The sequence below is a fragment of the Lasioglossum baleicum genome, chromosome 4, assembly GCF_051020765.1.
Source record: "Lasioglossum baleicum chromosome 4, iyLasBale1, whole genome shotgun sequence".
Lineage (NCBI taxonomy): Eukaryota > Metazoa > Arthropoda > Insecta > Hymenoptera > Halictidae > Lasioglossum > Lasioglossum baleicum.
Window position 1 is genome coordinate 13,187,784 of NC_134932.1, and position 26,996 is coordinate 13,214,779.

At 41.8% G+C, this 26,996-nt stretch overlaps 1 protein-coding gene across 5 annotated transcripts in view; it reads left to right on the forward strand.

The window, feature by feature from the left end:
- The window catches only part of Ccap-r (Crustacean cardioactive peptide receptor), a 57,071-nt gene that overhangs the window by 5,753 nt on the left and 24,322 nt on the right, over window positions 1-26,996 (forward strand). For all 5 annotated transcript variants that reach the window (XM_076422759.1, XM_076422758.1, XM_076422756.1 and 2 more), the window contains exon 2: window positions 2,217-2,650. In XM_076422759.1, coding sequence (XP_076278874.1) covers window positions 2,495-2,650 — 156 coding nt within the window. In that variant the 5' untranslated portion in view covers window positions 2,217-2,494. The remainder of the gene's footprint in view (window positions 1-2,216; window positions 2,651-26,996) is intronic.

The window sequence follows — 26,996 nt, forward strand, 5'->3', positions numbered from 1 at the left end:
CTGTATTTCACTCCAGAGAGGACAAAAATCCTATTGAACTGGAATGACTAACTCCGTATAAAATCTAGAAGAGCACTACATTCAATCAAATCTAGCACTACATTTGCATAGAAGAGAGGTCCATAAAAAATCCACGTCATCAAGTTGCAATGAAATGCAGAGCACCTTTGAAGTTGCGAATCCTAATTAGTCGTTCGGGGCAATTGTATTTAGTAATCGTCTGCACGGAAGGGTTCGCGGTCCATAAATAAATAAATAACGATGCGAAACAGATAGATTGTAATCAAATACAAGATCGAGGTTCGGGCGCGTGCTTCGTAATTCATACGCAACCGATCTGATTGCAGTGTAATCATTGCACTCGTCCTGCATCTGTACGTCATTAAAAAACGAGTTCCGGTGAGCATTAAAACGAATTTCATCGGTCCCGCTCTTGTATCTTATCCAGCGTGTCATTAACGACAGGCTCGAGGAACTCGCTCGTTGATAAGCGTAAATAAATAAATAAATTACCGCCGAGAGAACGGAGAAACGATTTGGACGAGCCTCTTCTTCTTCTTCTTCTTCTTCTTCTGCATTAGTCGCAGACGAGTGGACGCGAAAAGGAGAATAAAATGGAAGACCATGGTAGAGCCCGGTCGAATTTATGGTCTTCACGATGCTTAAAATTCTGCCCCGGAACGATTCTATAAATCTTCCTGGATTATGAAAGCGTAATTATTCGTATACGACGGCCCCGGTTTCGAGCGGACCGATAAAAATGAAGGCACCGACGACGTGTAGAAGAAACTGTCTCACGAAAACGTAACCGTACACGCGCTTTTTACAGTGTTTTATAGCGATCCTTGTCTGCACAAGTTGCTCCGATTTTTTTTCCACTCGGTTTTACACGTCGTTCGCATCTCGTTGTTCTTCGGATTCGAAGGTTCTTTAAAGATGATTTATAAATACCCGGAGTAGAGGTAGAGAATTTTAATACTAATTTATGCGGACGCTTTGCTGGAAAGTTGCGCTTCATATCTTCCGCAGGGATCTAAATGTTATTTGTTTCTCAATGTCATGCTGCTTTCGAACTATCCTGGAAGGCAATTTGTAAATTCTCGAAGTGGAAGCAATAATTGCATTCTCGCGTGTAAATCGCTGCATCCCTACCGCTGTGGTACTCTGTCGATGGATTACCGCAGGTTTTGTGTTCCATTGTTTGCATCCTCGTCGTCGTGAATCGAGCCAGTGATCCTTCGAGGACTCTGCCTTATCCTCGACCGGGATCAGCCGTAGAGCTTGGTCAATGACATCTCTGGATTTTTCCGCATCGCAAACATTGTGCTTTATTAATCCGATGAGTTCGTGACCGAGACAAACAAAATTCTCGACTCTCTCGATGAAGGCCCGTGGCCTTTCCGGGAGAAAGGATACTGATTCTTCTTTTTCAGAGAGACAGGGAGAGAGCCAAGTCTATTTAACGAATTATATAATTTCTGTCCAGTTTTTCTCTTGGCATGGTAAAATACAACAAAGCAAAGCCAGAGTTTGTCGACATATACAATAGTATGAAAGTTGCTTTTTAACATGTAAAATATGTGTTTTTAATTACCTTTGTCTGCCTTCCTTTGATTATTGAGAAATATACCATGATAAAGTTGTATTTTATCAGTCTGATTTTTAAATATTTTATACGCGTTCTCTCGCAGTTACATAATATTTCATGGTTTCACTGTATTTTTAGTCAAGGTAGATATTGATTGTGATTTTAATAACAATGTTTGCATTAATTTTATTTTTATACGATATTCGTGTTCCATCATCGCTTTTTCAAACAAAAGAAATCCAGACCTCTGGAATAATTCATTGATTAATAATAATAATTCCTTATCATATATTTTACGCCTTCAAAAATATAATTGTATTTAAATCAAGTAATACAGTAATACAGTAATAGAACAAACACTCCCTAGAATTTCCATCCTCGAGTCTGTCAAAATCAAATTCTCACAGCACCCCAAAGCGGCTTCGCAAGCTCTGAACATGTAAAACACAGTGAAACAAGCAATCGGATAGATAGAACATGTATTAGTCAGAGAAGTTAGTCCGAGGGATCTGCAGTAGTTCACGTTCGCATCGGCGAGTAGTCCGCCTTTGAATCCCTGGTGCTAGCGGTTACTGAATCCTTTGATCTCTAATGAAATTGCTAATGTCGACCCGGTGTCTTCATCTAGATATACGGGTGGGAGGCCAGTCTTTGGCCGTCGAGGTGTTACGAGGATGCCAGAGGATCGATCGTAACCGGAAATCCTGGAGAGGCTGGTGGGAATCGATCGGTCAGCCTCGAAAAATCGTCGCGGGAAAGACAGAGGATATGAAGTCGTCGGACGCTTAGCCGGTCAGGCGGTTTCGGCTCGAGGCGATGAATTACTCGAAGGAGCCAGCGGAAACCTGAATTCTGCGACCCTGCTGCCAGAACAGTGACAGTGACAGTGAGAGAGAAGAGAGCGACATGTCCGACGAACAACACGGGGAACTGGGAATCACTGCAGATCGGAATGAAATCGAGCTCGATGGAACCGTTCAGAGCAGCACACTCGAGTACTCCAATGACACGCTGCCCGATGCCAACTCCACCAAAGCGATCGACCCATTCTACTTCTACGAGGTAAGAGTCAGAAAATTGACCTATTCATTATTGTCACGCTACCGGAGAACCTTAATCAGCTGTCCTGAGATCCTTGTAGACGGTTCTTGGATCTCGGGGATTGATTATTTGAAAGATTGAGGGGGATGTTTGTCTTGCTTCGTGTCGCAAGATAGTGCTCCTATTTTTAAACAATTATTTTTAAAGTTGTTTTTTGGCCAGCGTGCTCAGTCTCGAGTTAATTCCACCAAACTCATAGTTTTAACATTAGAGGTTAAGTTAATACACTGTTTCACGTAATAAAAATATTGAAAAACAATTTTGTATGATTTAAAAATGCATGAGAAAAATCAGAATTTCATTTGTCAGTGATCGGGAAGCCGCACCAACGAAAAGCCATAATGTGTAAACAAACGTAGGCTCAGGAGAGTACAATAAGCTAAAGAAAATAGTAAGCTTAAACAACTTCCATTGGAAACGGTAGACAAGGGTTGGCAACAGAAATTAAATAATGTTTTCCAGTGTAATTAGCACGTTATGTGCGAGCGTGACTGTTGATTCTTGTAGAATTGTAATTATTACTAATGTATTGCCGGCGGGAATCACAACCGACAGCCTGATTAATTATGTACTGTGTACGTACGAGGACCACGTTAATATCGATTTACGTCGTGATGATGGCACATCGAGCAATGATTAATATAGATCACGATTCCCCGCGACAACATCTTGCGAATTTCGATGCTCGAGTCACGTTTGATTTTGATTCGACGCGGAATATACAGAGGCGACAGTGGATATTGCGTCATGAAGGAAATGTCACTCTATATGGAAACAAGGGAATGGAAAATACAGTAGAATAGCAATTTTTTCGTATGGAGATTCGAGGAAGGGGAATATCTAGTTCGAAGAAGCGCGATCCTACGAATTGCGTGCGAGTGTCTGTCTATTGCTGGCTGTTTCTACTTACTTCTCGTGCGGAGCTCTGTTGTTAAGTTCTTCACTAGTTCGTTAGCTCTTCAATTATTTTCATTTTTGCACTGAATTTTGCACTAAAATCAGGTTCTACGACTAGTTAAGTAAACGATTCCATTTGCTATTTGCAGACACTCGGAGAGCTAATTTGAGATCGTTCGAATGTAAAGGCAACAATTAGTACAGTGTGTAGAAACGTGGTACGAGACTATTATTACTTCCAATCACTTAAGTCGATGTAGTTAGCCGATAGGTCTCGACCCGATTTGTTCAGCCATGAGAGAGGATAGAGAATGTTATTGGCATTTCCTGGGAAAACATTTCCGTGTCAAACGTACGCCCACGCAGGTCCCTTTGCTTTATTGCGACAGCGGTTCGGGAGTGGCTGCCGACAAAAGAAAGTTTAGAAGACGGCTCCCTGGAAAGGCATATTTATGGTGTTTTCTGGGCAGAGCATAATGGAAAACCGTGATAACGTCGCAGCCGCGTTCTCCTTAGCTCCCGTTTGGCTTTCTTTCATTACACATCTATCAGAAGGGAGACGAAGACAACCGATGCTGTTGTGCTACGATCTTGCGACACTCGGGACCATCGAAAACCAATTTTCCCTCGTGTCAAAACCGTACGATATATTCGCTTTGCTTCGAAAATGCACATGTTTCAACATAGCGGCAAACTGTCCGCGTTCGAACCAGTAATTAATTGGTCCGATGGATTTATTTGAAGTTTCTGACTGCGGAAAATTGAAAAATTCTTGACAGAGAAGAAAGACCTTCCGAATGTGGTAGAAGCTAGACAATTATTTATTTTGATCGCTATTTATTAGCCACCACAGATATTTAGAGAGGCTGGAATTTTGCAGAAATTGGAGATAATTGATCGTTCAGGGTCCCCACAGACTTCTTTCGAATTACGATTCCTTCTCCTCGCGCTCGAGTAACCCTCAACCCTCCAGACGTGCGTAATCGAATGAAAAACGGACATTAAAAATCGATTTTTCACGTCATGACTCCATAAGCTCTTGATAGTAACGACACGAGCAGATTGAATGCTTCCGATTTCGATCTTTATTTACAGAGACATTCTAAAATCATGAAGATGATGCAAGCTATTCGACGAAACATTCTCCGCATATTAATAGAACGCGTCGTTGTGTCCACAATGAAAAAGCGTAGGGCGCTTATAAAATAAAATTAGAATGTCCGCTGGAATCTAAGCGAAAGTGAATGGAGTACTTATAGTTCTCGCTCCAGTCAAGTACATATTTATTTTTGTTGATTTGCTTGACGCTGTTAAATATATGTTTAAATAACTGTGTCTAAACTGGTCACTTCGGAAAATCATAATCGAAGTAACTCTGTATCAACAAATCGGTGAACTGTGCATATTGAAACAGCGAACTTCAAACAGAGAAACCCCACAATTTCGGGCATGGAACTACTAAAGCCGAAATTACCGAAATGCTGGGCTCGGCTTGTGAATCGATGCTGTTGCACCATTGGATTCGCATTACAAACGCGTTAATGGGAACTCGGAAGTAACTTGGTCCACGGAAACGGTTCGACTTTCGGTTATGCAGCTGCGCGAGGTTAGGCGATCGGTGTCGGAGAACGCTAATTTGTCCATCCACTGTATGTCCGGCAATTAATGGAGCCGGTTTGCAACAGCTCCAATGCAAATATGTACTCCTGGACACTCGCATACACATGTTTCCCGAATAGAACGTTATGGCCGTTTTCGGCGACCGTACATTTCGCTCGCGAAATTCGTTGCCCGAATGGGGCAACGAAACGCTATTAACCCCTTGCCGTATTTTCGTCCCAACTGCAATCATTAGCATTTGTCCCTAGCTATTCCCTATAACATGTGTGGTGAGAACGAGAAAGAAACGTAATGAGTAAGAGGCAAAATGTTCGAAGCGAATTTGGTTGAACAGATAACTCCATCCACTGCTTCAACAAAAAGACATCCATTCATATTTAGTAGACATTAATTAAGGATGTTCTGGAGGTACAATGGGAGACAAAAGTACAAAAAATTTTAAATCCATCAATACATGGCAATGAAAGCCATTCATGACTCATGAATGAGTATATTTTGCATTAAACTTTTGCGAATATTGTACCCTCTGTAGCTATGTTCAGTGGTCTACATTTGTCGCGTTTCCATGCTAGTGAGAGACAACACGATAAATTTGACGTTTTGTAACAGTTTATAATTTTTCTGCTCTGTAACTCTTTAGTGAATCCCAATACATTTTGAACATAATTAATTACATAATTTTTACTATTATATAATACATATAAAAAAAACTGGAGTTTCTAGTTGCATTTTTTCAAGGTTTAAATAGGGTTTGAAGTGGAATTTTATGAATTCTCCATAAGAAGACGTGTTAAAATGTGCAAACTTTAAGTTGCTATAATTCTTAAACGGTGCGGTGAATCGAACCCAAACTTTGGTAATTGCATTAATTTAGTAAGAATTATATCTTGTCAAATTTTCAAAAATTTTGTTGCGTTTTTATATACCTCCAGAACATCCTTAAGCAAAGCTAATCTCCATCGTAGAGTACACGATGTCTAAATGGATGAATGAAGAGCACGTCTCCCTCTTCCTCTCTGATTCTCTCGTTCAATTGATTGGTTGGCGAGACAGGTGCGTCACGCGTCGTTCAGTGGCAAACGTCAGGCGCATGATTTTTCGAGCGCGTGCAAGACACGTGTTGCCGGTTTGTGGGCGGGAACGAAGTAGAAACGGAACAGGTGAGCAAACGTCATCTTCCGTTGCTGACGAATTACCATAGACACCGGACAGGCGCCCGATTTAATTCGATCTGCCGTCAACGACGGTTTTCTCGCCCCGTGTTTTGGCTAGGCGACCGACCGCCGCGACACGTTGTCCACGAAATTTAATATTCGGATGTGCGCCCAGCTCTTTCGAAAGTTCGCCGGGAATAGAGTCCGGGAGAAATACGGTCCACGAACCCCGGGATACTACGACCATCCCCCCTCCCCCCTCCCCCCCGCCCGGTTAGGCACCGGCCATTTTCGAGATAATGATTTTACCAGTGGGACAGAAATATCGGAGGAATCCGAAGCGATCGGGCCAAATCGAATTGTCCGAGTCGGTGGGCTTGCCTCGCGCGAGATCTATGGATCCTGTCTATCAAAACTTAATCTGTGATCATCTCGTCTGTTTCGTGTGTTTAAATTTAACAGTTGAATTGGCATGTTCTCCGACGCTTCCGAGAAAGTAGCTGAAACTTTATTTCCGTCTTGTCTAATCTTTCTTACCATGCCACAGTACACATTCTCCATAAAACGTGATGGTCTATAAAAGCGAGAATTTGTACGAAGTAAAAGATGCTATTCCTGGTGACAGCAAGATCATTTTGTGATCTTTTAATGGAAGATTTATGAAAGGTCGCGTTCAACTCTTGAACGGAGTTAATGCAACAGAGGTTTCATTAAAAATCATGTCGCAGTTTAATAATACTGCGTTTCCGTCCTAATAAAACTCAGTTCTCACGCTTTAGCTCGACTTTCCGGAAAGAACTCTTGGTGCTTAAACCAACCAAATGAACGAAAGGACCTCGAGCAACTCGAAAACTCTTTCTCGTTGTTACGTGCGTTATGAAGTCACGAACCGAAGCATTGGCACAGCTATTGACCTAGTTCTTAATCATTAGATTGAACCAAACGCAATTTCCGCGTCCACTTTTCAAATTTCAGTCGCAGAGTTCTCCAGAATATAGCAGGACTCACTAAAAAAATTGGGGAGCTTGTTAAAAAGTCGTAGGGCTTGCAAGGAGGACATATAATGCTCACAATCAGTAAAAAATCTCAGACTTCTCCAGCAAAGTCGTAGTCATTTCCAAAAACTTGTTGGGCTTCCAAGGACATATAGGTCTCTAAGAAAATTGCAGAACTCTAAAAAAACATTATACTACAGCTTAAGAAAATAGTAGTCGGCAATTGCTATCGGCTATCTGCTGGCAGCCCGTTTCTTATCCACTTCGTCGTATCCATGTCGCGCGCTTTGTGGAGTCATAGCTGATTGCACTTAACCGCGGTGTGCGGAACTCGATTATTTTTGCTAGAGACGCACGTTCCTCGGAAAACGGGGAGTGCGAAGAACGGTAGATAGCTGGCAAAAACCGGGTGCGAAGCCTGTAACTATTGGACGACGAAACGAAACTCTCGGCGCGCTCGGTTTTGTTCGGATTCGCATTATTTCCGTTGGCTCGCGTTTTCCGCGGCTCACCGATGCATTAATCGGGGTCGACGCACAAGGGGATAATTCCGCATGGAAAGCTGCGGCGAAAACGTGGAATGAAAATTTTCGCCGACGTGAAAAGTAGAAACGGAGTGACATGCACAGACGGGTCGGGTCGGTAGGTTTGAAGCGAGAGAGCCTTCTGAATGCGATTATCTCGAAAACGCAGCCCCGTGGTAACAAGATTGGGAATCTTTTACGCCTACTCTAGCTTCATGTCGAGGTGATTTCACCGCAAAATCCTAGGTAGAATTTTTGGAAATAATTTTTTCAAACGTATTGTTTCGCATCCGAATTTAGTTTGCCGATTCTCACAGCGAAACTAACGGCGTACAAAACAATCGCTCGATCTCAGCGAATCCTTTATTTTGAATTCTTTGTGCTCGCTTTTTCTCGAACTCCGTCTCTGCAAAGCCGGCTCGCCATTAGACTCCTTTAAGCTCGAGCCAATCGTTATCAACGGGTGGTTTAAAAACTACGCGGTGCAGGTGCAGACGGGGCTCGTCAAATTCGGACTGGCGACACACAATCGTGAGAATCGATGGGATACGTGGGAACAGCTAGCATCGGACTGCCTCCACCAATATTGGATTGCTATCTGATCCTTCCGGTATTTATTGTTTCTGGAATGGAGATGGCGCAAAGGCTGCCTTTATTATTCATCGTTGGCGACTTTTTTGTGCTAGGTGGAAACCCTACTATGCCCCCCAAAAAAGAGAATAGAATCCTATGAATGTTTAAAATCCGTTTTTGATAACCTTTCGCACTAGAAGGTATTTTAACTCGACATACATATAATATGTTGCTTCATTTTGAATATAGGAGATCTATAAATGTTTCAATAGGTTAGGTTATCGTGAACAGAAATAGGTAGACAAGAACCCCCGATAATCAGAATTAATTAGACGTTAACATATGGGTTATTTGATGAATCTGTACCAGAATCCGTATTCACACACGTGGAACGTATGAATCACTCGTTGCTGCGAGGGAACATGTGTTGACTAATCCTGGACATAAATTCAGTCAAAACAGGAAATCTTTCATCTCGAATTATTTTACAAGTTCCAGTCGCAGAAGAATCTGTGAATATAAAATCATGAAACTTTATTGGCACGAAATGGGGAACAAGTGACCGAAGACTTGTTACCGAGTCTGTCTGCTGGGAGCATCGAGGGACAGAGGAATCTGCAACACATAAAAACGACGTGATTCACGGCGCGGAAGGGTGATAATAAAATACCGGGCACTGTCTTTTGTTGGCAGAATGGGGCGTAAATCGCGACAGGGCAGGGTCCCGAACAAGATCGTAAATCGCGGTGTACGAGTGCCGCGGCTGTTTTTCCCGCTCCGTTTCCGTTTTCCACTGGCCAGCGCCGAATCAATCGTCGGATCAACCACACGAGCTTTAATTAACCGGGATGATCCGATGCGATCTGGAATCGCTCCGTTCCTTCTTCGTGACGCGATCTCCGCCGCGAACGGATCGACGTAAATCCACCGGAGATCGTTGATCTCTCTCTCTACCTCTGCTTCTCGGAGATTCGACTTTCGTTTTGCTTGTTTTTTAAGACGCACGAGCGTGTAACGTGATTCGGGAGCCTTCGCGAAATCGATACTTCCCTCGATCGACCATTGATTTTTCGGCAGCATGTGGGAATAACTTTGGAACTGTGCGAACTAGAAAAATGTTGTACTATGTTCTTGAAATAACACATTGAAGAAGAAGGACTCACAGAATTAGAAATGAATGATGACTTTAAAGTTCGCGAAATAACATCGAAGTTGTTAATTGAACGACAGGATACCTTGTTGCGCGCACCGTGGAAGTCGCGCTGTTCTAGTTATTCACCGAACCCGATGTTCCAGGAACCCAGCTATAGACGCTCGTGTAAACATTTACGAGGCTTACGATATCCACGGAAATATGTATTTAAATTCGAGGGCACGCCGAAGCGGTATCTTGAACAGTTTCGCGTGTCTCGGAGTCGTATATTATCCGGCAATTAGCTGTTAACATGGCGAACAAGTGGCACGTTTCATTGCGTGTCGGACGACCTGTTGCCGGACTCGATTTGCATTTGTTTATTGCTTGAAATACCTGGAAGGCAATATGGAAAAACTATATTACAAAGTTAATACATCTGTTTGTTCGCGATCATCTTAGAAACATGCGCACGTATGTAGCATTGAGTTATGATGATATTATTGTAATTAATTCTGCAAACGCAACACGTTCAATCATTTATTTAATGTTCTCTACAGTCTCCGGAGAAAATTGTCGATTCTACCAAACATTGTTGAGACTGCAAGCGAATGATATTTTATGATATTTGTAATAGTTATTTCTTCTCGTGGTTGCACATTTTGTGATTATTCAAATTGACCAGTATCTTTAATAGCATTGCGTATCGATTGGCAATCTGTTGATCGAGAATGCGATGGCAGGAGCGATAATCGACCGGGCCCGGTTCGATCGTAAAATTTCGAAAACAACGTGTTCCTGGCTGTGCATGGTTAAACTGCTGGGCAAACGTTTGCGAGTTAAGGAAGTTACGCACGCGATGATGTACACCGAGAAGTTTCTTAATTAAATGAAACTCCAACACACAGTTCGGTGAGTGTATTGTTGGCCCGGCCGCATTGTTCCCAAGTTAACAGCAAGCCGAATTTTCCCGTAAACATCTGTCATAAAGGCTTACAAAATTATCGGTAGAGCACGCGAATTAATTCGACGATAATGATGCTCCTCCTCTCGGGAAACAGATAATGGAATTCGGTATGGTTCGATAAACATAAGCGTGAATTTCAAGGAACAAATTACAGGGTCGAGATTATTACACGGGACCAGTCTCGAAACTGTCTGCACGCTCTCTCAGGGATGTACAAATCGATGGGCCGCCTTTATTCTACGATTGCGAAGCAATTTTGAATGCCATCATAAAATTATTAAGCGTACAATCCAATTATAGAGAGCGTAACAATATTTTAAATTCCGTAATTCCGTAGAAAAAATCGCGGAGCTCTCCAGAGAATTGTAAAAGCTGATAAAAAGACTTGCAGAGATTGAACACGTGGAGAAAAATGTTTGGGGCTCGTTGAAAGTTCTCGAGGAGAACGGTGCGGCCCTGTGCGTGCCGAAGAATGCCCTCCACGTAAATAAAGCAATGAATACATCGGGGGAGCACGAGAAAAAAGGAAGCCGTAGGAGGATCGGTGCTCGCCTGGCCGTGAAAAAGATACGGTTCCCTTGATATCTATCTATCGCGATGGCGCATGGCGGCGCGGCGCGGCGGTCGCAAAACCATCCTAATAAAGCTAGGCCGTGGCGCATTAAAACCGCGGAAACATCGGACAGGGAACGTTTTTACGGGTTCAGATTGCGTATCCGGGATATCCCGATGATCCTGGAAATGGAAGAAACTTGCGATGGAGTTGTTTACGGTTGCGCGGAGAGAATGAACTTCCCAAGATCCCCTGTGTCGGTCAACAACTAAAAGGGGGCTTGCTGCAGCAAGAAGAATAGCTGCCTCGTTTGTCTGGCTATGTACATCCACCCTCGCGGCTGCTATACCACTATACCTTTATCAGCTGACGCGATTGCATCGCTCGACTGCGCTGACGCTGAGTTCGCTCGTATTTATTTATTTATCAAACGAAACGTACTCATCAAACACAAAGGCAGATACACGAGGATTTTTCTTTGATTTTAAATCACTTTATCCGTTTGTTTTCTGATTTTTGAAAAATCGTTACACCAGAAATATTCGACCCGGAGCTCCGGTGAGGTCCGCTGAGCTGCTGGTCTTAATTTGATTCGCCAGCAAAAAATGTTAGTAATAAATAGACGATGTATTTCCACCGGATCGAATTTTGGATGAAATTTCTCGCGTTCCAAAAACCGCAGCAATCATTTTTTGATTCGCCACGAAGACCGATGCGCGACAATTACTCAGCCGAGGAAACGATAAAAAACGAGTCCATTATGGTTGCCAGAAAAATGTCCTCGCCCGGTTGTATTCGCTTATCGTTTTCGCCGATAGCGATGCAATTATTTAGCCACCGGACACGTGGTTGTGGCCGCGTGAGTATTTTTCATTTCCCCGTTTTTATTGCGAAACCGGCTTGACCGACAATCGACCAAGGATCGAATAACGATGTCCACGGGAAATTACCAATAACCCCACTCATTCTTCACTCGACAGGACACACTTTCTCGTCCGACTGTCCGCAATGCATTCGCATAACGTTCGCATTATTTTTGATGCCGCGACTAGGAGTCTAATTTTATGTGCCGAGTCGCGAGCCTCTTTTTCTCCCTGTCTCTTTCTCGTTTCTCATTTTAGAATGTTTAAGACAGCCGTGTAAATATCGCGCTCAAATTAATATATGTTTGGCTAAAATACAAAATTTTTCATTTTCCCAATGATTCTGCGTGGAGAATTATATTCGAATATATTTCATTTAAATTCCCTCGACGATAGAAAATTGTCCTTTTTTATCGGACTTTGTTAATTGATCATATTTTACGTGAAGTATAAAGCCTTGCGGCACCAGAGAATTTGAAGTTGATATTACAGTGTCTCTGATTTGATAAACTTCTTTGTCCTTAATTCACGACTAATGAAGGTAAATTTTTGCGGAGAGTTATTCAAAACGGAGGAAAGTTTGAGTGAAAATATTTGTCTTTCACCGATGGTCGTCACTGTTACTACATTATTTGACCGTTCATCTCACCGCGTAATTTTTCCCATTTTTCATCATCTGGCTTTCAGTCATCATTCCCCCGTTCCTCTTTTCTGTTCAATTTCTGCTACAGTGATTTTTATCTCGTACTTTTGTTAACCTACTTTTTCTATATGGGGACATATATCATTTCCGTTCTTGCTAATCGACTTGGAAAATTTTTATTCCGCCTACGGGTCTACTGTCTAATGACCAATAAAAATCAATAAAAACTGTCCCGCGTATGTGACAGACACAATTTTTATTGAGCAACTAAAGCACTGTTTGATGGTCATTTAAACTCAGTTTTTAGTCCATCGAATAATTATAGCTTTTACGAGGCGATCAAGTTGTTAAATAGTGTCATGTTTTCAATTCTGATTTGTGCGTGTAGTAATTTACGCAAATAACGTTCCAGATGTTGCTTATTTATAGGTAGCTCTGGAGTGACACGTGAGTTTGATTGTAATCCTTCGCTGTCCTCACGAATCATCGATTCGAGGAACAGTTAATGTCCATCCGACCATTCCATCCCATTTGTTCGATACATCGTTCGGGAACGCCGATGACCCGTGCACGTTTTGGACGTTCGTCGAATTATGGTAAAATTCGCAAAATCGTTTGACACGAACCGATGACGAGTGATCGTGACGGTGCGCACACCAAATAATTAGTTAACAAACACGTGTGTCCGACAAGAGCTGAATACGTGTCAAACAAAAGTGACTAGACACAGTAATTTAAGCAGCACAGTATCTGAAATTTTGCATACAAAATTATTGAAAAACACCGGTTCATTATCTCTAACTTGGATTTATTAAATTTACAGAACAACTTCATAAGTTACTCATACGAGATAAAGCTGACACAGAAAATGTCAATATTCATAAAAATTGTAACGCTTCGTTCGAACAGGTTACGCGGAACGAACGACGCAACCTTGCCCCGGAAATTTCATAACCGGCACCGAGACAAATCATTAACATTCAAAATTGTCCATAAAATTTCCAATAAACCCACGAGCATGTTACCTGAGCTACAGGAGATTCCGGTTTACGAGGGACGAGGGATTATGATGCCCACTGATCCTTGGCTCGTGGAGGCGACGCTGTCGACGCTGCCGCGATGATGTATTTTCTAAAATCTTATGTTATCGCGGGTAAACCTGAATTGGAAGCTTCTTTCGCTATATAAAACAACTTTCTTTCTGAAGAACTGTCGGGAACCGAGTGTGCCTTTTACTTTTAATTTAATACCATTCGTTTGTGGGAGCTACTGAAACGTTGAGACCACGAGCAAATTGCAGAGCCGAACATTCGAAGATAAGTGTGAAGCCAGGTGTGTAAGACAAGCTAAGACAAGTGTGAAGCTCCCTAGAAAAATGAAATAGATAAATGAAAAATCAACGAAGAGGGTTGGTCATCGTCGGAGACATTAAAAAATTGGCCAGGTGTTCCGAGAGACAGACCACGGCCCTGTCAATGGCCCATTGTTCTAAGTCTCGACACCCGCGCCCGGAGGATCAAGTAGCAAAGGTTCGTGCTCGACAAGACGAATTTGTAAAGAACGCGTCGAATATGGAATCGATGCGATCGTAATCGAGACGCGAGGTGTCGATTGTGGTTGCACGACTCATTAGAACGCGACAAGATCACGCCCGAGCAGCATGATCCCCGAACATGACCATAAACTTCTAACGAGCATCGTTAGCCAGGGTCTTGGATCAATCATCGATTACTATCGTGGCCGTACATTATCTCGCTACTCGACAATTCCCTCGCACGCTGTTCGGACGTTCTGAAAAAAAACTTTTAAAAAAAAAAATTAAACCGACTTCGAAAAAACGCACTAAAAAGTATAAAATAATTTCCATTTAATATATGTGAATACACACGAACTTAAATACAATACAATCTTTTCGAAGGCGGCGCAAAATTGAAAATTTTCGACACTGGAAATTACGAAAATCCTTAAATTCTTCTAAATACTAATATATTTATATTTAAATAATAAGATATTTGCGCCGCCTCCGAAAAGATTGTATTGTATTTAAGTTCGTGTGTATTCACATATATTAAATGGAAATTATTTTATATTTTTTAGTGCCGTTTTTCGAAGTCGGTTTAATTTTTTTTTTTAAAGTTTTTTTTTATTTCACACTTTTCTTTATCTCTGTTATTATCTCTGTCAGCCGTCACATTCCAAATCGTAATTTATAAATATTTGAAAGCGGAAATCGATAGCGATAACAACGTCGCGTCGTTACTGTTCCTAATGTCTAACATTCAGCGGAGTTCACGACGGTATCACCACCCTACATTTTCGCAAATAAAATCGTAATTAATAAAGAAATGTAAATTTTTTTTTGCACGGGACCATCCCGGGAACATACTCTACAAGATGCAAAAAGTTTCAAACATACATAGAAAAAAAAGCGAAAAAAAAGGCACATACAGATCGAATTGAGTAACCTCCTCCTTTTTCGAAGTCGGTTAAAAACCAGGCGATTCGCGACATTCACCACCTTGCTCGGAATGATGGAAAAAGTTATAATGAAATATCACGGGAAAGGTGAACTTGGCTAAAGGTTTAATTTAAACACGCCGCGCCGCACAGTGGGCCAGATCGACGCGCTAGCTGTTCATGAGTTCAAAAATCAAAGTCCTCATATCGATTTTTAACGAATGTACAATGTTTCTTAAATGGCCATTATATTCGAAAACGATAATATTAATTAAACTTATTAAAAACTCTTCCATTTCAAATAATACAAAATTTTAACTTTCATCACACTCGTTACACACATTAGCTCGATTAGATGATGAATTTCAACTGAAATTTTTGGCTCGCGCGCAACGTGACAGGGCATCGTGAACGATTGTTTATTTTTTCCAATTTCACTTCTTATTTTAATAATGTATATTCAAGAATCTTCCAGAAACGACATTGTATAATAACACGGAAGTTTATTTTTTTATTTTTGTCCCATGACAACGCACTGTGCGTCGTGGCACGTTGAAAATTGGAACACCGCGAATAACCAAGCTAATAAAAGGTGTAGCGGTTATTCGAGTATGTGTGTGCTGCGTGGAATATTAAATATCTGTTACTCCAGTCCTCTGAAATGCCCCCTATAAGGGTAGTTTTATAATGTAAGGACAGTTTCTCATCCAATAAATGAGTCTGGTTGATCCCAAAGAATCAAATTCTACGACCGGGAGAACCCCTAAAACTTCTGTTTAGATTGAATAATATATAATTTACAGAGACACACACACGAATCTCTCTCGTCCATGTTTTTGCGAGTCTAGCGCCGGGAAATAAGAGATGCTGTAATCTTGAAAATTCCAGACTGTCCTCGGGTGAAAAGTGGCCTCCGTATATCAGGGGTCCTGTTAGAATTACACGTCGCGGCGCATCGATCGATCGGGGTTCGCCGGGAATTATAGTGATCCGGTCCCGGGACAAGCGGGAACGTATCCACAACCCCCTGTATATTACGTATTCTCTTTCCGTCGAGGTGCTTCGTATCCGGACAATTTCGGGGCCCGGTCTGCCACCGTTTATCCAGCCCCTCTCGCTCTTTCATTCTCTCTCTCCCGTCTAATGAGATTCGGAGTATCGTGGAATTTAATAACATCGCCGAAGTCTCGAAACTTGTGATCGAGTCGCGGCGCTGCTGTTTCGCGGAAAGTTCGCCCGGCATAACTCGCAGGAGTCGCACGGCCCATGGCTCTGCAACGAATGCGAATCGGAATCGGATTTCCCAGTGTTCTACCGAGGCCGAGATTATCAATCTTTACTTCGAACGTGGGCGGAAAATCCGAAGGGACGTGACGCGATATTGTGCTCTTCGAGTATACTTTGCCAGCAAAAAAAGTTTTCGTCAAGAAATACATGATTCCTGTTAATCTTCCACTCGATGTTCGCTATTTTTTCCACCCCTCTGCTGCCGTTTCTTTTTCATGTACTACCGACATCCGAGAGGATTTATTATAGCAAGGCTGACGATCGATCTGAGATCGTGAACAAGCGGAAAAGGGAGGCAGTTCTCGAGGCGGTGGGTTTTGCGACCGCAGCAGGATTTCTTTCTCTTCTGTCCTCTATCGAACAGAATGGATAACCATGCTCGGACGATGTTCGATCATTTCTTTTTTGAACCTCGCGACGAGGGTGGTGGGATTTATGCTAGGTGTCGGCGAACAAATGTCGAGGGGGACCTGTTCGACCGGTTATGGTAGCTGATCGAATTAGCACGGCCATCGAAATAATGTGCTTTTAATTTTTCGGTGTGTTATGGATGAGGTGAGCGCAGAAGCTGCAAGGATTTCGCTTCAGATGTTAGTAGACTAATTGAGATAACACTTATCGAAGAAGAAGGCAGTATGTATTCACATTTCTAAGATGAACCGATCAAGAAGAGATGGTCGATAAGTCCAGAGGACTTATAATAACTTATAAAAATAATATCCTCGATCTCCCGAAGATCCATCGGACAGCCTCGATCGTTCGATGCCGGCAAATCGATTTTTTCTTCGTGCCGGGAGATTTATGATCGTCGAGATCGCGGCGTTTCTTCGGGATCTCGATCCCTCGGGCGTCTCACGGTGTGCGCGTGTGTGTGTGTCTCTCTAATAAAATTCTCGTGTGTTTTTCTTCGCGCGACGATCGGCAATGTTACGCGCGGCCGGGAAAGAAATCGCGAGGAATCCTGTCCGCAATTTATTGCACTCGCGGGAATCGCCTGGCCATCGATTTACGCCACACCTGATGCTTTTTCGATCGTCGACTGGTCTTCTCGAACGTTTTCGCGATCGCATGCCCCACACTCTACACCGATACAGAATCGATTCGCTCTCTCGATCTCTCGAGCCTGGATTTTCCAGGAAAAGATCGTTTCTGCTCCCAGAGAAACCCGCTGGGGAAATCATTACCATCGAAAATTCTAATGAACCGTGATGAAAGCGTTTCGCGTGCGAGAAAGCATTCGCAAGTTGTTCTGCGAGTATCAATTTCGATCTACTCGATTTTCAAAGTTGCAAACATTTCTAAGTATTACTAACAATCGTAGATATAACGATTAAAAATCGAGAGTATAATCCTATCTTTCAAAGGAACGGGATGTACGAATTTAGAAACTCATGTATTAATTGCAACAATTTAAAACAAATGTAGTCTGATATGCATAAGCGGATTAGGATCGCAGGGTTGAAATCTCTGTGACGTAATGCTGAACTATGTCCCATCCAATCAGCTCTTCTGAACTCACGTCGTTAACCAGACGTGTCCACACATACTTTAACATTCTGCGTATAATCGCGAAATTCGTTGGACCTGTGGAAGTGAATCAAACAGAATATCATGTACAATGGATCAAGGTTTATTGAAAATTCGATCGCACTCGGTACGCATTGGGTGGTCTGCTTGCCGAGATTTTCTAACAACCGCGCTGCTGTACAAGTCGACACGCGTGTCGAAGTTAACAAAAGCCGTACAGTTTTTGCACAAACACGACCGAATGAAATATTATATGATTGAGTTGAATGGCTTGCAATCGTAATAATTAGTGGCCGTGAATCGAGCTGCAGAAATATTCAAAACAATCAAATGCAGGCCTATCTCTCCAGTTTTTCTTCGATCACAAATGCATCAAATTGAAATCAAACGAATTTACATGAACAAACTTGTAACTCAAAATATTTGTAAATGCATTTTATCGCGAACACATAAAATCAGCAGATAATTCATGAAATGCGTTATTGTTTGAGAAAAGAGTAAGTACTAAAATCGATGGAGCACGAAGGCGAGCTAGGAATTCTGCGACGATGTGGAGAATAATGGGGCGTACACTGCGTGAGTATCAGCCCGTTGACCCGTCGAAACGAATTCGCAATTTCGTCTGCGTAATTTCAATCCCCTGAAGGCAATCAGATCAACAGGTCAATCAATTTCAAATAACGAGTTCTATTGTGCTGGCATATGTTGACAAAACTAGAGCGTTCGTGCAATTTCTACGAATGTATAAAATTAGTAAAGGAAGGAAGAACTTTTTTCAGTGATAACTTTAATAAGTCAAAGATGAAACAACAGTGTGCCGAAACTCTTTTAATATTTCCTTCATTTCACATTGCACGCGCTCCAGTATTTCATAACTTTAACAACAAACAGATAACTTTCATGCTTCCGTAGCAAATGCTTCGCAAAACAGTTACTCCGCTAGGAACGGTAAAAATATTATTTGCGACGAATAATTTTGCAGTAGACAAGAGAAATATCTGCTTGGTTAATTTTTTTGAAGCAACCTGGTCAAATCAAAATTTACATAAGTCAAATTTTCAAAACTTTCAAATCTCAACTTCGTATGTAACTCGATGAGCTCTGTCTGAAAAACTTGCATATACTCTTTCAAAGAAGCGTAGAAAATTCTCATGGAGATAAAATCGATTCTCGTCTGCTGGAAGAGGAGAGAATTTTTTCTTCAAAGAACTTCTTTCCGCAGAGTAGGAACGGAAAAAAAGAAAATCGTTGAGTAAGACGCGGTGGCTGGAGTGCTTGCTGCGGATAAGACACAAAGTGGGTAACAGAGGCGTGGAAAGGGAAAGGGTGATCTTGGACGAGGAAGGAGCGAAGGAAAAAGGTGCTCTGTGTGGTTCGCGGAACAATAGACCAACGTCGTGCGCGACCCTTCAATCTTCTGCAGGACCTAGGCGCGTCGTCAGCAACGCAATAAAATACTAAAAGGTTGTAAAATAAAACGCGACGGGGCGTTGTCAGTCTCCGAAGGGAGAACGAAATGAAATCCTGTCTCTAATAGAAGAGAGTTCACCGAAAGTGGATGATACTCCTCGAGGACTATGGCCTCTTCTGAATGTCGCAGGAAAATCTCAAGCGAGATAGGTCTTTGACAGAATTGTGGTTCGTACTTGGTTTTCTCATTTATGCTCAAACTTGAAGAGACGAAGAAGACAAAGTGTGAATATTCGCTCAAAGATGTTGATACTTGTTCAATCGTCAGGTACATCGTGCACTAATCTGGAAAAGTAGAAACAGCGAGCATTGGTCAGACAGATTCGACAGAATTCACGTCGAACTTTTCGAGTCACGGTCGAGGGATGTTCCAAGAAAAAACGTCGTTGTTTTCGATTTGCTTGCTCGATTCGCATGCGAATGTTAGCTGTTTCCAGCATCTATTGACAGAGCACAGGATAAAGAAACTCCAGGGACTGGGAACGCAGAGAAACTGTCGACATTTGATATCTCGGCAGAGCAAAAAATTCCGAATCCTCTCAGATAAACAGCAATATCCCCTGGGGTTGTTTCGACTTAGGGGAGGGCTCGCATGGAAATTACGTTATCACCGCAATCGAGGCGACGCGACGCGACGCGACGCGACGTCCTCGTTCCTGATGTGAGTTCTCCTCTTCTATCAAACTTCCAATGGAGCGTGTTCTAGTCAATTAACCGCTACGACATTTTATTGTCGGAAAATGCGTTTTCTAAAATGAAATTCTCCCATTCTACACTTTTTTAATGCATGTAAGTTTTTAACAATTTTTTGCGTTCCTCTTTATCATTTCGTTACTCTAAGCCATTTTTAAAAATAAATTAAAATAAAAGATTGTTTGCAACAACGGCTCAATCTGCGCAGCATTCCTTCCCAAAAGATCTCTTTAAGCAAAGTTACAACGTTTATAATATTATATTTTTATTGGTTACCGTTAATATTTAACGATACAGAGTTTCGTTTGGGAAGCCTCTTAGATACCAATTATCTGCAATCAAGCAGTAAATATTGAAAAAACATATCGAATGTTTGCAACCGTATGTTTCAGTAATTCATCCGGGTATAATTAGCGGACGTAGCTTAAGAAGAACACGATACTTTCGTTCGTGGGAATGGTAAATTCATCCCTGTGTTTTTAATTAAATTCGAGCGGTTGCCTGCGCGTTAGATGTCCTTAATAATGTCGAATGGCTGGGTGCAGACGTATTCCATTGCATTTAAGCGCCGATTCAGTGCATTCAATGAACCGAGTATTTTCGATGCTTAACAATATCGATTGTTCGTTTATTAACCGTTGAAGAGGAGCCAGCGACGTACCTATCATATCGTAATGTGTTCATATTTATTCATTCTCGACTTTAACGAGACAGTAATACACACAATAATTCCGATTCCACTTCGACCTATAAATTAAAATGCATACGGAGGATGGAAAGGTATATTCCATATGAAGCATGGAAAGAGGGTAGTTTAAAAATTAGAGGAAATATTCTTTCTCGAATATCTAGGAAACTAGAGCACATAGAAAACAAATTATTTGAGGGACACTCTTTCTGAATTACGCAAAAGTTTCTGTATTTAATATTTGAATATTTACCAAAGCTTTGTAAACGCACTAAAAAGTTATCTTACGTAAGCTTTATACTGGTTTAAAAACGCACACGCGATGTTATACAATTCTACTCGGACTTCCGGACTTGTATTCCGGATTATATTCCATCAACTTATATTCCATCAACATTTCATGCGACCGCTTTTAGTTTTAGTGAAATCTGACATTTTGAGTTTAAAAGCGATTCCAATAAACACGAGCAACTGTGTACAGTGTCAAAGACTTATAGCTTGCAAAATAGTTTTGGATTAATCCCAGAGGTGTCAAATTCATCCGAATTCGAGCGGGAACGTTCAAAGGACGAATTGCGAGGAGTTCGCGACGAAATAAGCTTTCACGCGTTGATGAAGAGCTTCCAGGATCTGAGGAAGGGAGAAGATTCTTGAATGGATCCTACCTCGACGAATACCGCAGACAATCATCCGAGGAGATCCCAGTCGCAGAAAATATCCAATTAACGGTCTCTGGTTCCCATAAAATCTCCCATGGAATTCAATCTCTTTTAAAGACGTTTGAAATGTGACGAGATTTAATTTTCTTTTAATTAACTGGGATACACGGGACATTATTAAATTTAATACAATGTGGAACTCTTCTGTCCGCTTTTATTGTTTTGCAAATGATTGTCCTTCTCGTCACACATAAATTTAAAATAAAAATTGGAATATAAATTGACATCGATTTTGGAATGCTATAGAATACGACTTTATGATAGAGTTTGAATTCAAAAGGAAATTTGATACCTTGCTGCAAAATGCACCAACCGCAACTGTCAGCTTAGTCAAAATTGGCAAGACTGTAAGAGGATTATTCGGGTTGACTTGAACTAACATGTATTCCCGTAGAATTTTGAAACATTTTGGAGGGGGGAGGGCTTAAATTAAAGTTAGAAAGTGGAACCTCATGATAAGGACCACTGTCGTACTAGACGATAGCATTTTCTAATAAGGGCACTATGGTCCAAAAGATTCTCCTTTACATGTTTCAGCAGAGCATTTGGTAGCAAGGTGTTTGTCGCAGGTTCACAGGTGAAATGTGCGACAGTACCTTAAATTCTACTTGGCCCAGGGATCAAAAACGAGCCTAGTTTTCTTTTTAGTTTCATAAAACGGTAATGACGCGAATCGTGTGTTCGCCGAGCGAATATCAACAAGGTAATACGAAGATTACTGGAATCGGCTTTGCCTGGTGTACAAACGAGTCAATATGTCAGAGCGTTTTGCTCGGGGAACCTATTCGCTGAAAGCTTTCATATTATTTCAATTCCGCGAGAGGTCTCGAATTTCCATCTCCTTCAATAGAATGTTGAAAATGAGCAGTGCTCGGAACGTACTCTAATACCTGGTCTAATCGTGCAAGCATTTTGTGATGCAGAAGATGCCACTTAAATCGCGAATTTCTCTAGCTGACGCAGAAGAATTTACCAAATAAATGCTAAATGTTTCTGAATGTATCAAAAGACTGGTGAGCCATTTATTAAACTGGATTGTACATTTTATTGATCAAATTGACAGAAGATTATCGACAGACTCTATTTTTAAGATGAGTGGATCTCAGCGAAGACTTTGATGAAATTTAATTAGAAATCGAGATCGGAAAATGATCTATGTTTATGCGTGCTTTCCAGACAATTAATTAGCTGGTTCGCGACGGAATCTTCCGCAGATTCTCTGTATTCGTCGAATGTCGGAGGTTCTTTTGACGACGCGACGCGACGGAACACGGATCGTTGTCTTCCATCCTCGAACAAAGGGATGGAGGAATGTCGGAAGAGTGGGTGGATCGCTTCCACGCATTTCGCTCATCTTGGCGAATTTTAAACGCCGGGGTATCGCGTTAATTAGTGGCGGGACAATTCGTATGATGCTGAATGTTGGTAGAAATTGTTTCTGGAGATACGAAAAGAAGACCATTCGGAATAAGTTTCGAATAAAACATTCTCTTATACTGTAAAATCGAAACAGAGTTAGAGACATCGAAACTTTCTGGGTGGTTCAACAGATCGATCACTTTTAAAAAATTCTCTTTACGACTATCGTTCACTATAAAATTAACGCGTCAATAAAATCGCACGAGCTTTCCACTGGAAGGAGCTGCTGTACTTTTCCTGCAACCCGTCAGAATTTGCCAGGATTTTTCTGTGCGTCGAACGGTCGTCGACGAAAGTCACGCGATTACAGGGAGACTGGTATCCTCGAGTGAAGCTGAAAGGATCCTCGGCGGCTGGGAAAATCCTCTCGCGGACGGGAAATATCGAGGGCGAGATTGAATTTATGAAATACAGAGCCACGGTTGAAAAGGGGAGAAACGGAAATGGTCGGAGCAGGAGCTTGATTTCCATCTCTGTCCCCCTAACGGCTGTCATAATACACTCCAGTCCATGGCTGCTGGGGAACGATCGGTCCGAGCTGTTAAACTGATCTGGCAATTGTGTTCTCATCCGAGAAAAATTACTGGAACTATCATTTTTATTTAATGTATTCTGAAAGTTGTGAATACGTTACGATTAACATATTAATAGAACGAATTATATTCAGAACGAAGATTTATTCTACGCATGACTTTCCCACAAGAATTCTTATTCCTTTTTTTATTGGGAAGATGTCTGTTTACACATAACATTGGAAAATGCGACGGGGAGAGAGAGAGAGAGGAATGCGTTGCTTCCGCGACGAAGGCAAATATTATTGTGCGATATTATTTGCATTATAAACATCTTGCGCGCGTCTTCAACTTCTTCAGATGATCATTTCTCAGTTGGAAATCTTGCCAAGCAGTCGCAGCGTCCAAATGATTCTGATTTCCGCCGATTAAATTGCATTCATGAGAGCATGACGTCCATTGTTAACATTCCTTGTACTTTAGATTCCTGGAAAAATGTACATCGAATGACCTCAGAAATCACGTCTTTCAAAGAAGTACATTTTTGGGAAACTCTGTGACCAGTATCTATGAACAATTGAATCTACACATCAGGAAGTGCACCAAAGAATTTTCCAGGAAAAATTCCCAGCCAGTTACGGTGGAAGGGAAATCAGCAGTAAAAATTGAGCGGGATTCGTAGCGCGTTAGGTCGCAATACGTATTCCTCTTATCAGAATCGTTCCCGTCGCGTCGTTCGCGAACCGACAAAGGAGACGACATCCCGAGAGTTCGGGATTAAACCGGGCCTGCACGTACCGTGATCGCTCGAAAGAACCTCGCGATAACTATTGGTGAACGGGGAATTCCGGATAGCACCTTTGCGACCCTCCACCCCCGCGTCTCTCATGTTTCACCCTTACGCACCGCTATCCTGGTCTCGAAAGACGACCGTAATCGCGCGAGAACTTTCTACTCCAGTTTGCGTCCTCCGGAAACGAGATTCAATAGAACGCGAACCCTCGTCGACTGTTCCGGCGAATCCGATGCAAAAACTTCGTCGGGAATGTACGTTATTGCATCCACGGACTTTTCCAGTTCAATGAACTCGCGAACAATTACGAAGAACAAGTTGTTCACCGTTCGTGCGACAATAGCACCTCTGGGACTAGATAGTTTAGTGTGGATTTTGGTAACTTGTTGCAATTAAAATTAAGTGAAATGGTGCAAGTTGATCATCGGATAAAGACAACAATTAATACTTCATCTAAACTTATCCTCTGAACGGTTAGTATTTATTAAACGTGAAAGAGTAATGATCATGATCCGACACTAATATCGTAGATTATAGTGCAACGACTCGCGTGTTATTTAAAGCGACTCCGTAAATAAATGAATGAGAATCAAAGAGCGCGGAGAGACAGATATCCGTTGACATAATGGAAATTCTTAGTGGAGGACGCCGAAAAGCTGGCGAGGGTGATGTCACCGACAGCCGTTGCTCGAAAGTGAAATTTCCATCTAAATGAAAGGATAAATGTACGGTGAAAAGTATCCGGGCCGGTGGGACGGGAAAATGAAACGTTGGAGAGCTTGTTATTTAAGTTCCATCGACTATCCGAGCGTCGGCGACAACAGCTGTAACAGGGGGTGGTACACAGACGGAGAGAGAGAGAGAGAGGGGGAGGGAGAGTGCTCGTTGCTGCGAAAAATCTGATGAGAACGTAGGATCCTTCTCATCGGGGATTGAGATCAAATGTCGACCATTGACCCCTCGTTACGTGAGAGGGCAATTTTCGAGCAGGAAAGACGCGTGCGCTGCAAACGATTTTCTGCCACGACGGTTAATTATGAACAAATGCGCACAAAGCGTGACGAGATTGAATTTATTTAATGTTTATCTATGTTTCATATTTCGAATTTTTTTCATTCATTTTCAAATATTTTTCTTCTGGTATATTTTCATTTTCCATGCATATTTCACACAATTTTCGACGTTTTTGTACAGTTTTTGATTTACATTCCATCCTGCTTTCATGCATATCGCATACACGTTCCCTCTGGTAAACTTTTATGTGTTTCCCATGCACATTGCGCGTGTCCTCCTCCCTTCGTATTGATCTATAGTGAACAATTGCTGGTTCCATTATACAAAAACACATAGTCCACAATAAAAACATTGAGAGTGGAAATGTTTCTATAAAATAAATTTTACTCAGCTTTTGGTGGATCCACAATAGCTCTAGCTAAGAAATTAAGAACCACTTCAAGAATAATTGAAGTTGACGATGTAGCTGAATGATAGGGTACGCAAACTCGATTTCTGAAGAGTGAAAGAATGTGTAACCACTTTAGAAAATATCTCCAAGACGCGTCGCGACGGATCAAGTGCAGGGAGAAGGCTCTTCCGACAATCGATTCACTTGGTTCGAGGTTAATTTGGTAAAACAAGACTGAATGGAGGCGGACGAACAGGAAAGGGACACATGGTCCGGGGTAGATTGTATATTTAGATCGCTAGATCTTGTCGGATGCGTCTCGCGATATTTTCGGCATTATTTCGAGCAGCTTCTTTTTATCTCAATGCGTGGGAGGCGTATTCCGCGTGGTGGACAATCGTTGGAAAGAAAACAGCAGGGAACTCGTAAAGAATCCACAAAGAAATAGTCTATTACCAAGAACCAATTAAAAAACGACCAATTGAAATTTTGATTGTATTTCAATATTTTACTACATTTTGTTGTTTCGAAAGGAACAATGAACCGACGAGAGCAAAAGCCACGATCTGATTCGTGCTATTATTAAGCTCGGTTCCCAGTCTTGCTATACATTCCCATTTGATTTCGAATTAATAGCACCAATATGTGCTCGAAAATTAACATAATCTTCTAGCGTAAACTACCTTCGATTCGAACTATTTGCCAACACCTCACCGCAGATGCAGAGCTAAATCGCTGTTCAAATACTTCTGGCGTTCCAATCTAAACGCTGAAAGTGTTCGCGGCGCTAACGAGCGCTTGCTGCAATTAGGCGATCCAATTTGCACGCGGATCTGACGCGCGCTCCATTCGCGTCCCTTCGTCGCGTCGAATCAATTTTTATTGTTTGTTCGTGGCATTATCCACGGCATCGCGGCACAACGTCGGTCTCCATCATTCATCGGAAGCTGGCTTTAATCGAACAATCGGCTTCGCTCGTAAATTAACCATTGTTCTTTCCCCATGGAACTCCTCTTTCGTTACGAAAACATTGAAAAATGATCCAGAATTGACGAGTTTCAATCCCTGGAAGAAAAATTGACATTTATGTCTTTACTTTAGAAAATTATTTTTGTAACGAAGTATCAATGCTCACCTGTTAAGGTAGCGAAATTAATTTCGATGTGTAAAACGTTGTTTAATGTATAATGTCCGCCCGGCGAAGTGTAGTGAAATTGATTTCCTCGGCCATAAAAAATTAATTTCGGAGTTCGAAAGTGTTCGAGCAATTAATTTCTGGGCGTGAATGATGCGGTCCACAATTGAGTTGTAAGTTACGGTGGCTGTCGTTAAAGAGAGGTCCGAGGATTAACGGCACCGGCTGATTACGTGTAACAGATTTTTACGGCCGTACATCGCGACGGTTCCCGGTGGATT